We start from the raw sequence: 13,526 nt of genomic DNA on the forward strand, positions 1-13,526 counted from the left end.
CTGCTAATTTTGTCCCACTAACCTCTTATTTACCTCCATAAAGTTCACACTTAATGGCCAACGAGTTTTACTGGTTGTGGTTATGCATATGTAATAACAATAATAATAATAATAATAATAATAATAAGTAATCATAAGAAATCAAATCAAGCTTTATTGTCATTTTAACCATATATTGTAACACATGGCAGAATGAAAAGGGCCAAGGTACGGGACAATAAAAAATGAATACATTTACACAAATTAAAAACACTAACAAATAAATACATGATAGACAGTTAACTGTAAATAAAGTACCCTGTGTGTGTGTGTGTGTGTGTGTGTGTGTGTGTGTGTTCTTAGCTGAGGATTGCTGTCTCTCCAGTCTGATTGACTCTTCATCATTAGAAAAAAATCGTTTGTAGGTGTATGTTTTTGTGAGCATGTATATACAGCATATGGCATGGTGTGTGTGTGTGTGTGTGTGCTTGTTGTATTTGCATTTGCACTTTATTTATATACTTAATATCTACAGTGTAGAGAAAATTATGCAAATAGTATATACATATTTTATAATAATTAAAAATGTAAATAAGGTCATCTACACTTGTATCTGAATATTTCTGGCATTTTATACATTTAGCGATTAGTTAGATTGTTAAATGAAAAAATAATCAATAATGAAAAAAAAAACTTACAGGCTGACCCAACTGGGACACTGTTCATTAAAATAATTATTTCATGAACTATGTTGATTTTAATTATTGATACCTATCAAAGCATTTAATACGTGCAATTTTATACGGATACAGCTGAAAATCAAATACTTGATTTTAACATTGTTTAATCATTTTAATAATTGAATGTAGAAGTGCTCATATCTCTCTTTAAATTGCTTATTTTATTTTGATAAAATGTTTTGTACAAAATAAGCAAGTTGATACGTTAACATTGGTTGAATACAACAATGGTTTACACTAACATCAAGTTTTACAGTCAACAGAAGTAATACAAAAATAAAAAAACATGTCAGTTATAAAACATTGTAATGACAAGGCACAGGCCTGTGAAGCTTCCTCAGGGTCCATTAACAGCTTCTACACAGATAAAAGCTATTTAATGTTAAATAAACTAAAAATACAGGAGTAAGTGCAATTATCAAAGTGTTAACCTGAAGAGAAAAAATAAATCAATATCAACATTCACGGTTTCTAGGTAGCACTTTGTTCAGTATATGCAGTACAGTACACTTATGTATTCACATATAATATTAATGTCTATGTGTGTGAGCTACACACAACAAACACCTGAAGGCAAGAAGAGGTAGGCTATTTTTACAGGTTTCATCTACATGTATGTGTGTGTATGTTTATACAAGTGTGTGCGTACAATGAAGCATGAGCATGTGTTATAACATGGTGATTTCACTGGGTGGCAGGGTGAGCCTCTTCTCCCGCACTGACATCATGTTTTCCACCTGCATGGCGATGACACGACACAACTCCAGGCCCTGTGGACAAACACAACCGGCATCAGCACAGAGACCGAAACACGCCGACTCCACTGAAAATGGTTACATGTGGCCTCTGAACTGTGTCCTTGTTTGTGTTGTTTGCGTAATACCTGCTCCAGCTGCAACTGAATGACCCGCTGTGTGTTCATGTCCCCCAGGCTGAGGTCTACATACGGGTAACTGGCTCCAGCAGTGGGCCTCTGGGTGCGGCTGGACTGCACCTCCACCAGGGGGACCACTGCCATCGTTTCCTGCGCCACAGAGTCCAAACATTACAACACACTTCTGTGTACTGCAGCTATGTAACTCTACTTCTGTGCTCATGTTTCAGTCACGATGAGCTGAGTCATATCATTGCCTGTCGATCGTGTGTGTGTGTGTGTGTCTGGCTCCTTACGTGTGTATTTTTGTGCAGGAAGTGGAGACCATGTTGATTGACAGCAACAATACAGGGGGCGTAGAAGGTGGTGGAGCTGCTGCTGTGGATGTAGAAGAACGAGGATCCGAACATGGGGAACGCACTGACCAGGCCTGCGCACACCCACCCATACACAGAATTTAAGAGTCAGCACAGATTGTCACTTTTTTACTGTGCGACAGGAAGCACTACATGAACAGGACAAAAAAACCTGACTTTATTAAAGGGACAGTCCAACAATTTTACACATCAAGTTCAGCACGACTCAGCCCGTACAGGGATATAATGTCTCCTGGTTATTGAGGAGCTTCCCAACATCCCTGACCAATAGTATCAAAACATTTCACAGAATAACAATGGCAGCCAATAAATCTATCATACTGTTTTAGAAAGTCCCTCTGCATCAGTGTGGTTCCGAGAATTGTTAACCTGTGTTCCTGTGTAATTTAAGGAAATGAATTTTATAGTTTAGAGTAACTTGTTGGATTTAATGGAAATAGCTGATTCAGTAGCTGAGAGAGTTTGCTGTATGTTGTTAAATCCTTTGTTTGTTTGTGTTGTTAATATATTTATCTTCATGTTTTATCAAATACCCTTGGAAACTTATTAATATGAATTTTTGAGTTAGTTATTGTTATTGAACAATACCTTTTTGTTGTTATTTTTGTTTGTTTGTTTGTTTGTTTTTTAAAAAATTAGAAAGAAGGACAATACTGGATTTTTTAAAATGATTTTTGCATTGATGAGATAAACTGCAGTTGTTGGGTATTTATTTTGTTTGACTAACTAAAAAAAACTTATAGTTTTTATCCTTTTCCTAAAATTTCAAAGAAATTCAATTATTTTTCTGAAAATATACCATATCACAATATATATATTGCAATATAAAAGTACATGTACAGTGTACTTTATCTATATTGTCCACTCATGGTGCAGAAGATACAGATGATCCGCATGAAGAATCCCCTTTTTTAACCTGCGTTGCTTCCTCTTAATGTGAACAGAGATCTCACCCAGAAACTGTGCTCTGGCCTGGTGCGGATTCAGGGTCTGTACTTGCTGCATGTGCTGCGTCACCATGGTAACCCACTGCTGGGGTGGCTGCTTTTTGAACAGAGGCGTGGCGATGTACTCCGATAATTCGTGTCTGGGGGAGAGGGCAACAGGAACACAATCTAAGATAAACACAAGTCTGCTTCGCTCAGTGATTTCCAGTTTTTCTCAAAACAATTTTCCAGGACTCTGTGAGCTGCTCTGTTCTGCTGCTGGCTCTGTGTGCGTGGGTGGACACAGAGACTGATAACAACAGTAAGAGCAAGAAACAACATGAGAGTTTTAACAGTTGAGAAAGTTAAAGTTTCTGGTGAATTGGGGGTTAGGACCCAAGCGATGATTTGATTAATAAAGTAAAACGATGACAATATTTTGTATTTAAAAAACTTTGACTATTTCATATTATTCTATCATTTGATCACTGAAATTGGAGACTAAACTTTAAAACAATCTACTTTGAGGCTGAATAGAGAGAACACCTAAACCATTTTTCCTCACATGCTGGGGATGAAGATGACGTCTTTGGCTCTGTGTTGCAAAGCTGCCAGTTTGGTGATCTGGTGAAACTGCTGATCGCTCACTTTTCCATGTGGAAGAACATTGAGCAGGCCTTTACGGTAGTCCGGCAGGATCTGCATATACACACAAACATACATACATATTAAATACACATACAGGCATGTATACAACAGATAGATTGCATGTGTGTGAAACGTAACCTGTCGTACCTGGTTATAATGCATCGCGACACAAAGCTCATTTTCAAACTTGAGCGGCTGAGTCCAGACGACTCGTCTGAACCAAAAACTGAAGTTGGTGTCGACTAACTCGGCCTCTGTTGCAACATCCAGGATGTACTCGTGTTTGTTCAGAGGACGCACACTCTGACCTGGACACACACACAAATATAAGATTATTTATTACACAGAGATGTGAATATGATACGTACTCAGATCAAGAATTCATATTTGTTACTAGGCAGGATTATCAGTCCAATGCTCAGGGTCAGTATCTGACACATACTCCAGAAAAAGTGACAGCCCAATACAAACTACTGACATACAAACCCTGAAAAATCATGTTAATATTTGTATAATCACATGTTGTGCAACCTGCTGTGTTTCTGAATAGCATAGATGCAAGAGCAGCTGACAGCTGTTATCATGTGGAGATATTTAATGCCAAAGGAGGAAGAAAACAACAACAGAATGCAAAGTGTGCTATCTGAGCGAAATCAGTGCTGGAGCTTTCAACACTGAAAGCCTGATAAAGCAGAACAAGCTGAGGTGTCATGCAGAGGATTATAACAAACAGCAACAAGCACCAATTAAAAAAGATGGAGCTACAAACTTAGTTGGAAGAAATGAGGAGGCACAAGCAGGTTCCTTCATTTATTCACTTATGGGATGTAAGTATTTGAAAATGTGTGCATCATGTCTCATTATTATTATTGTTATTTACTATTATACATCAGTAGATAATAAAGAGGTAAATGTGTGTTGTGGTAATTTTTATTGGCAGAGACTCAGTGTTGTGGTATCTATCAGAAATCTCTCATTATTTTGTCAGCACTATCAGGACTCATGAACATGAGTGACTTTGGCCCACAGCTAGAAACCATTCAACAGTCTGATGTGATCCGTTAGTGGAGCTGCTTCACTGGCAAGAAGAAGAGTTGACTCACTTCATTAATCGTGTGTGTGTGTGTGTGTGTGTGTGTGTGTGTGTGTGTGTGTGTGTGTGTGTGTGTGACAGAGAGGCAGAACTAGATGTGTGTAGGCACACCTCTGTTGGTGACTAAAAATATGGCATATTCTTCCATGGCCTCCAGTCTGTGTAAACCCATCTCATAGCACAGCTCCTCAATCACCTCCAGGGCGACCTGAAAAACACAACAACAGTATGAACACACATGTCTATGAGGACCCAGTTCTCATCATAGATAACTTTACTGGGGAACAGCAAGTGAACACCTACAGAGCATGTCTTGATTTTCACGTGACGTTCGATGCCTCCAGGAAAGAGAAACAGCTGACGTTTTGAGCTTCGTCCCGCCTGAGGAGGTACAGACACACACTCATGTGATATATAGATTGTACATACACTGGGAATGTTGTATTACGGCAGCTTAACACTCCAAAACCTACATACACAGTGGTGTAAAATAACTAAGTCTTAATAATCTAAGTGCAGCTACTGTAAAACTTTGAGATAACTTGAGATTCTGCTAGTAAATATGATTCATTATTATAGACTTGTGTTATGTAAAGTAGTTCAATGATAAGAATGGAGATATACTATGGTTTTCTTATTGTCAACAAATCCTACAAAAAGAACAAAATCAATAAAGAGTTCCACTTCCCTGCTCTGTCTGTGGTCCTCAGCCCCGAGCCGTCTGCTTCCTAAATAGAAATATTTTTTTCATTTCCTTAAGCAGCTGGACACTAAAGGAGCACACAGCGCATTTATTGCAGACTATTTCCAGGCTGCAGCGGTTGGGTGGCTGATCACAATGAAAGAACATGTCACCCCGTGCATATTCTCTGCAACACTGTGACTCATTGATGTGTTTTTAATGGTTTTTGGGCAACAATGAAGCTCTGTGGCACAGAGGAATAAGCTAAATCAGGCTTTGGATGCGCAGACAATACTTGTTAGTAGAATTAATTTATTGTTGGTTTCGGTCTATTCATGGGATTTGTTGGCAATAAGAGAAAAAAGGGAATATCGTCAGCCTTATCCTTAAAAATGAGCTTCAATTTGATCAGCTACAGCATTTATTTGCTGCTTACATTAATAATAATAATAATAACAACATAATATACATAATATTCAATACCCTGAATGTGGCTATTCAGCATAATGGGTGCCTTTACATCTCATGACACTTCTGCTCCTTTACTTGAATGAAGGCAGGACCTTTATCTTTACACTGTGGATATTACTAGTTTGATTTAAGTAAAGGATCTGAATTCTTCCTCCACCAGTGCACTGACCATCATGGCCTTCAGCTCCATGCTGTTGGGTGGAACGACGCGGCCACCATACTGGAACGTCTTCTTCAGGTTCTGCTCGCATGCTTTAGCTATGCCTGACACATTCAAAGAAAAACATCACATGCTAGCTGCTTTGGTAATGTGCACAGCACATTTACACTCTGTGATAATGTGTGTGTTTGTGTGTGTTTTTTACCCTGATACTGTGCCCCAGCGCTGCGAGAGGCCTGCTGCAGATATTTGAGTAGGAAGGGTTTGAGGACTTCAGAGCTGCGATGGTACGCAGTCAGGATGTACAGTAGCCTCCAGCCTCGTTGGCAACTATCGCTGTGTGAAAGAAGAGATCACAGACACACTCGCAGGCTCAGAGGAGAGAGAGAGAAGCAAAGGGACGTGTTGTGTGTTTGTAGTGTGTATGTTTGTGGCAAGTAGACTTACGGTTTGGAGCTGGTGTTAGCTGTAAGCTGTTTGAGGAGTTGGCAGTAAGCCTCATCCCTCATCAAGGTGAACTCTCCTATGAGCTGAGAAGAGGACAAACACACACAAACACAAACAAACACAAACACACACATACACACACACATTAGACAACTGTCAAAGAGAAAATAGCCTACAAAATAACTGTGTGTGTACTTACCTTGAGGAAAGTGCTGACCACTTCCTGTTCTGTCAGTCCCCGCAGCGGCGAGTCGCCCATGAAACGCATCGCCACTACACAAAATACACATCCAGACACACACAGCAGTCAACACTAATGTTTCTTTTTAATTAGCAGACTTTGTAGATAAGATTCTAGTTTCCCTCACAGCACTTACAATCTGATACATAATCATCTCATTTTAACAGAGGATGAATCGGAGCCCAGATGTAACAAGAGCGTTGTAATACAACGAGGAGAGAAGGTGAGAACTTACACAGGAAGAGATCAGCTGCCACACGGTTCATGGCTGGATCGGTGAACTCTATCAGAGACTCGGTCAACGGGGTCTGACATGGAGAAAATCATATCAACAACTTAATAGGCCCAAAAAGCACCTGGAGCTGTGAGAAGATAGAGTGTTAAGATGCTTTAAGTTAGACCAACACGAAAGTCACCTTGGAGAACTTGATCATCTCAGTGGGCTCCCTGGAGTCTCTGCTCTTGCTTTTGCTCTTCAGGGAATCTCTAATAACAAAATCAGTCACAAAGTGAAGCTTTTAGATTTCTACAGTGTTGGAAAAAGAATTGAAATAATATACTTAAATAAAAGAAGTGATGCCACACTATAAAAACACTGTCGCTCTCTCGCTCTCTCACCACACTTCTTGTAATCAGTTGACTTCGGGTGTTTTCGGTAACCAATCAGATATTGCCACAATCTCAGCTGTAATTTGAGTGCATATTGTTGCAGCCTTCCTCCACCCCATCCACCTCCAGTCTTCATATCCAGTACCAGTTCGAGTGCACTCCACATCACATCCAGGTCTCCTATACTTCGCACAGCCTAACCCCCTTTTCAAATATGATGACATCACAATGGGGTCTAATCGCCAAAGACTCTCATATCACTTTTCTTCTCTTGTTTTGCACATGGCAATAAAAGTCTCTCCTGATTGACATGAGCTTCAGTTGAGGTTGGTTGTGCTGGAGATGATTTTAACTACTTTATACAGTGTTGGGAAGTTTAATCTATATTGTAAAGGTATGTCATATTTTATAATCTACTGATATGTTTTGTATGTAAAATTTTGATCTGCAAAATAACTATTGACCAAAGCTGTTAAGTAAATGTAGTGGAATGAAAAGTAAAATATTTCACCCTTGAGTATAAAGTGGCATAAATGTATTTCATCACTGTCTCCTGTTTATTGTCTCACCCCTTCCCGCTTGGTGCCTGTCTGAAAAACTTCTTGGCAAACTCCAACATGTCATATTTACTGTCCTGCAGGGCCCTCTCATCCAGATCTCCGTCAGCAAAGCCATCAAGAGAAACTTTCTGAAAGGCAAAGGTTGACAGTGAAAAACAACCTGACGCTCTGTTAAGTTTGACTGACAGACAAAAAAACATCTGCATGTGTGTGTGTGTGTGTATGTGTGTCTGTGCCTGTGTACCTCAATCGTTTGATCTATCTCATGTGCAGCCATGGTGGACGCCACGGCAACAGCCACGGCTGATGACACAGCAAACTGTCCCGCTCCTCCTCGAGGCTCCGACTTACGGTCCAGTGGCAGCGACAGGAAGTCAGGAGGAGCGACAGGATGGACGCACTCAGCCGGGAACGCACCGGAGCGGCCGAACACGGCGCCAAACTTCCAGCCTGACACACACACACACACACACACACACACACACACACACAGAGCAGAGGGATTACAACATGCAGGTATACAAACACACACATACACCTGGTTGGAAGGTCAGCGGGTCGATATCTGCACTGGCAGGATTAAATCTGGGTGGGGAAAGTGAAAGAGCAGCACTTATCCAACCCTCATCAACACCACTGTGGTGCCCTTGAGCAAGACCCTTAACCCCCAATTGATTACCAGTGGAGCTGCTCCGTGGCCAGCAGGTCGGACTGTCGCTGTACTGGGCAGCTTCCAGGTGTGAATGTGTGTATGTGAATGTGATCAGGGCATTCTTGTAAAAGGAAGGCTGCCTCTCAGTGAAACTACACTGAATAAATAAAGGTTAAAAAAACACTTTAGGTCCTGATCACTATCAGCCCCGTCTCTCAGAGCAGGTCAGCCCTTCATTTAAAGTCAGATTGTTATCGTCACGCTTGTCTTTCTCATTAACAAGACCTAACTCTCCTCTACAGCTATACTGATGACCTGCCACATAATGCAGCCTCTGGTTTAATCATAGATACTATACCCATGGTTATTTCTGTCACTTGTGAGGACATCGTATTGACTTACTTTAATTCCCTGAAGGGTAACCCTAATTAGCTACAACCTCTACATGCCTAATCTCCCCCTGAATCCACAGTGAATTCATCACCCGGCTCTGCAGTTCCCCTCAGGTCTACGCAGTGTTTTAGCATCTTTTATGCTCACTGTTTTGGAAAACCAAAACAGTGAGCTGTTACTGTTTTGGTTCACTGTCATCAACCTCATTTCTAGCCTGCAACAGACTAGCACCTGGTAATCCACTATGAACTACATGCCCAGCACCAAACAGCAGTGAACACAGTGGAGCATTTCGCAGCTACAGCTCAGAGCTGGTCGGGCCAAAACAGAGCTAAAAGTAAAGGACTGATTAGATGAGGCAGAAAACCATGACTCCAAATTGATGCCAATAATTCTCTGTGTCTGTTGAATGTGTAAATTGGCCACTGTTTGCCGACATGATGCCATACAAACTTAATGAGGTGATAATGTGTCAGTGCTGTGGTTAAAGCTTGGTGCGCTGCGCCTCACTGGATTGAAGTGCCTTAAATAGTGGGAACCAGCTGTTTGTCCCAAGATGGGAGGGGAGTTCTCAAAATTTGATATACTGTTATTATTCACGCATCCTTTGATTTTTTTTTTTTTCACAAATACTTGATGTAAAATTCCATGTCGTATGCTTCTCAGATCTTACATTCACACTGAATACCATCAAGATTCATACAGGAAAACATTTTTATCCAATCAAAGATGATCACAGATCTCATCAGCTCGTATGATGGAGCATGGATCAAAATTCAGACAACCCAAGCATAAGGTTCAGTTATAGGCATTATATTCAGAGTCCAAATTTCAGACTTGAAAGAAAAAAATAACACAACAAATTACAAATATGTATGCAGGTGCATTTTCATCGGAGTCTCTGTCTTATCCAGTATGTGTTTGACGTGACTTCTCCTCATCTGTGACACTTTTTCATCTTTCATGTCCTCAAGAAGTGACATGAATCAATATTTTTCAAATTGCATCGCCCTCTTCCATCAGGAAAATAATTTTCTGATACAATATTGTATTTAAAGAGCGCCGCAGGCAATGTCAACATCACCGCACCTATTTCTCCTTGACGTAAAATACTACCATACCTCCAGGGTACACAGACCCAGTCCAGGTTAGTAAATCTCTCAAAGCTGTCAGCTTGAATTGTTACCTTGTTTATTTTAGGGCCTCGGCTGTGATGCTAACACCTGGTTACCACATGCAAGAAACATGATGATGACTGATCTGATTTTAAATCAGGTCACTCACCAAAGTCTTGAGTGTCTCTCTTCAGCTCCTCCAAAAACACCACCTTCTTCCTCACCACACAGCCGTAGCTGTAACCTGGAGGAGACACACAGGACAAAACACACACACACACACACACACACACTTAGATCAAAGATTCACTCATGAGATAACAGGATGTCCACTACATGTACAGTGTGTCACCTTTCTCCAGCCCGTCCATAACCTGCAGCCTGATGATGTCGCCTTTATGGAAATTGAGCATCGAGTGGTCGTCTGTGACAAAGTTACGTTCAGCAATCACATAGTTTGAGTCCTGAGAGGAAGAAAGAAGAAGAAATGCACAAATACATAACGGCCACACTGTTACATGAGGTTTTATCTAAAGTGTTTGTAGGTTTTGCATTTTCACACTTTCCGCGAAGCCTGCTGATTTCCTGTATCACCAAAAACTCTCTCTCAAACTCAACTCAACAGAACGTTGGGGGAGTTTTTCCTTCTTTTATTTTCTTTTCCTCAAATTGGACTGGAAGTGATGTGTGTAGATGTGTGTGTAGCAAATTAACTTTAGAGTTAATTTCCTCTTTAAACTTTAAGTTTTCATAATTGTGGACAGGGAAAGTGTGTGTGTGTGTGTGTGCGTGCTGTACCCGTTTGATCTCACTGATGAAGGTGTCTATGAGGTGTTTGACTTGTGGTGCCTTGGCTGAAAAAAGGATCAGCTTCTCATTGGTCAGATTGAACTCCAGCATGTTCTCAGACGGGATGGTTACAAACAAGATATCTGCATAGCTGAAAAAACACAGTGCGACACACACACATATATACATTCACATTAACAGTTAACAATGTGGGATTTATAACAATCACAGTCTTTAAATGACAAGTCATAACAGTCCTAAAGGTAATGTAATATGTATGATATGAAATAAAAGCACATCACCAACAGCAATAGTAGAAAACAATAATTAACCTTATTAAAAATGTACTGCAATGTGCAAATGTGTGAATGAAAACTCACCTGATCAGTCACAACAACTGATATGACACAACTACTGTATATAGTAATCCAAACAACAAAAATGTAAAAAAAAAAAACATCACATACGTGTACGGTCGTCGGACTCTGAAGTAGTCTGGAGCTGCAGCGCTGCTTTTCACCGTCTTCAACAGCTTAATCCCGCTGTGCGACACTGATAGCACCTGCACACCTGTTCCCACACTACCCTGCACACACACACACACACACACACACACACACATAGACACATGTAAACATAGAGAGGATTAATAAAAATGAAAGTAACACACTCAGTAATTATGTTCCTCTAAAGATCTCCCTCCCTCACCGAGGCAGGGAAGAGCCGGGAGAAGTATATTTCCCAGGTTTCCCTGGCGGCGGTCACAACAGTTTTCTTCACATGCTCCTCCACTGGATCCATATTCTGTTCAACTCCATGTTTCGCTGCCATTCACACAGACACATGAGCTCATGAATGTCAAGGAGATGTGTTTGGATAAGAGCATACAGTGCAAAAAGAAAGAAAGGAAAAAAAAACATGTCTCCAGGAAGAACAGACAGACTACCGAAAAGAGCTTTCATTTTCTGCCTTTCATCCCGGGTGATGCGAACGCACGCCTCTGACAGAGTGTCATTCACTATCTGTGGGAGGGAACAGAGAAGAGGAGAGGAGAGGTGATGTTAGAAATAATTTAGTTTGATCTTTCTATGATTTTTTCTGTTGTCAGAAAAATCTAAAATATGGGGCACAATTTGTGAAACATATAAAAATTCAATGATTTAAGAAATGTATTTAATTAAAAAAGATAGCATGGATATGGACAAATTCATCCTTATCCTTATCCATTAATTCAACTTTATTTGAAGTTACTTGTTTGAAAATGAGGTCCAGCACCACAGGATTGTTGAAGCTGTCTTTGGGATAGAAAACCTGTAAAAAACAAAACAAAAAAAAACAAAAAACAACTCACAATAGAAAACAATTTGAAAGTTGTGTGGTTGTGCATTTCTGTATGTACACACCTCCTTCCTGAGGTACAGTCTCCAGGAGACGTTGGTGTAGGTGTAGTGCTCTTCGTTGGCGCTCTGATGAAGCTGTGTCTGGATGGTCTCTGTCTCCACTGGGAGCTCTCGAGAAACTGCATCAAACGCATCAGATTACACTGTAGTTTCAGTCTTTTTCTACGCAACACGCTTATTGAGATTGTATTAACTGAGCATGCTACATGTTCACTTGGTGTCTTGCTCTGGGACAGTTTGATGGCTTCTCACTGCTTTTCTCGATGTATGTGCACTCCTGCTTCCCTCTGGGAGGAGACGGACGTGAGGCAAAGGTACAGGTGCATGCAGGTGTTCTAAAAACACGTTTGTTGATGCAGCCTGGCAACTCAGTCGTGAGTTGGAGCAGCAGCAGTGGCCGTGACACACAGCTCATAATTGTATATGATTGGTTTTGTTTTTTGATAATGACAAGAAAAAAGAAGAAGGTTTGAAACGGTTAAAACGGCGTTTCAAGCTCATTATGAGGTGGGACACGCAGTCAGCATCATTTTTTAGGCTGTTCATTGTACATACACTGGCCTTGTGAAAGCTCTACAGTGCGGCTGAACAATATGCAAAAAAATATTGTGATATGACTCATGACTTCAGTTGGAATTATCATTTCTGCATTTCATTTTCACTGGAAAAATATAAAAATGATGATGATGTGACTTTTTGTCTGGGCTTGTATCCAACAAGCTTGTTCCTTTACATGTGGATAATATGATTAGTAGGCTGGGGCGTCTCTGTAACCTTTATCACAAAAAAAAAAAATGCAGCTCCTGTGATTTGGGTATTGCATTTGGCCATATTGAGATTTTGATAATATTTCGATTAATTGTTAAGCCTTCCTCCACAGGATGCCTTTAACACAGCAAAGTGATATAGCCGAATCTGCATTGGAATATGTGGATGAGTGAACTGTGTACTTGGAGTGCATGTGTGTGTACCTGGGGGGGGTTTGGGGAGAGGACGATCAGGCGCTCTTGTCTTCATACTCTTGGTGGGTTTGACTCCCACCTCTTTCATCGCAGACGCAGAAGGTGAGGGGGTAACAGGACGTTTGGGCTGGACAGACACAACAGCTGTTACTCAACTGTCACTGTTATACAAAAATATTTGACAGTGTGTTTGAGCATTTTTCTGTGTGTGTGTGTGTGTGTGTGTGTGTGTGTGTGTGTGTGTGTGTGCATGTGTTTACCTGTGGAGCAGGAGGGTTGTCCATCTGGGGTTTGAGGATCTGTAAAGCTTCATCACGAGGGGTTTGCTTCTTCTTAAACTTCCCCTCCGGTCTCCTAAATACATGCAGTCAGTGTCAACACTGCACATTGCACATTCTGAAGGATTTT

The 13,526-nt window shown here is 40.7% G+C and overlaps 1 protein-coding gene across 1 annotated transcript in view; it reads right to left on the reverse strand.

Moving 5' to 3' along the window:
- Positions 1–933: 933 nt before the first annotated feature.
- LOC111216539 (unconventional myosin-XV-like) overlaps positions 934–13,526 on the reverse strand; it is a 42,830-nt gene continuing 30,237 nt past the window's right edge. The window contains exons 50-75 of the mRNA XM_022738067.1: positions 13,379–13,472; positions 13,128–13,245; positions 12,160–12,275; positions 12,008–12,067; positions 11,703–11,778; positions 11,465–11,580; positions 11,224–11,342; positions 10,766–10,907; positions 10,320–10,431; positions 10,137–10,211; positions 8,052–8,257; positions 7,817–7,935; positions 7,055–7,124; positions 6,874–6,946; positions 6,597–6,670; positions 6,398–6,480; positions 6,156–6,286; positions 5,960–6,054; positions 4,941–5,018; positions 4,749–4,845; positions 3,692–3,852; positions 3,462–3,595; positions 2,924–3,057; positions 1,890–2,023; positions 1,603–1,743; positions 934–1,489 (exon numbers count right to left, since the gene is read on the reverse strand). Coding sequence (XP_022593788.1) covers positions 1,388–1,489; positions 1,603–1,743; positions 1,890–2,023; positions 2,924–3,057; positions 3,462–3,595; positions 3,692–3,852; positions 4,749–4,845; positions 4,941–5,018; positions 5,960–6,054; positions 6,156–6,286; positions 6,398–6,480; positions 6,597–6,670; positions 6,874–6,946; positions 7,055–7,124; positions 7,817–7,935; positions 8,052–8,257; positions 10,137–10,211; positions 10,320–10,431; positions 10,766–10,907; positions 11,224–11,342; positions 11,465–11,580; positions 11,703–11,778; positions 12,008–12,067; positions 12,160–12,275; positions 13,128–13,245; positions 13,379–13,472 — 2,860 coding nt within the window. The 3' untranslated portion in view covers positions 934–1,387. The remainder of the gene's footprint in view (positions 1,490–1,602; positions 1,744–1,889; positions 2,024–2,923; positions 3,058–3,461; positions 3,596–3,691; positions 3,853–4,748; positions 4,846–4,940; positions 5,019–5,959; positions 6,055–6,155; positions 6,287–6,397; positions 6,481–6,596; positions 6,671–6,873; positions 6,947–7,054; positions 7,125–7,816; positions 7,936–8,051; positions 8,258–10,136; positions 10,212–10,319; positions 10,432–10,765; positions 10,908–11,223; positions 11,343–11,464; positions 11,581–11,702; positions 11,779–12,007; positions 12,068–12,159; positions 12,276–13,127; positions 13,246–13,378; positions 13,473–13,526) is intronic.

Source organism: Seriola dumerili, unplaced genomic scaffold, assembly GCF_002260705.1.
Source record: "Seriola dumerili isolate Sdu_G_001 unplaced genomic scaffold, Sdu_1.0 BDQW01000035.1, whole genome shotgun sequence".
Lineage (NCBI taxonomy): Eukaryota > Metazoa > Chordata > Actinopteri > Carangiformes > Carangidae > Seriola > Seriola dumerili.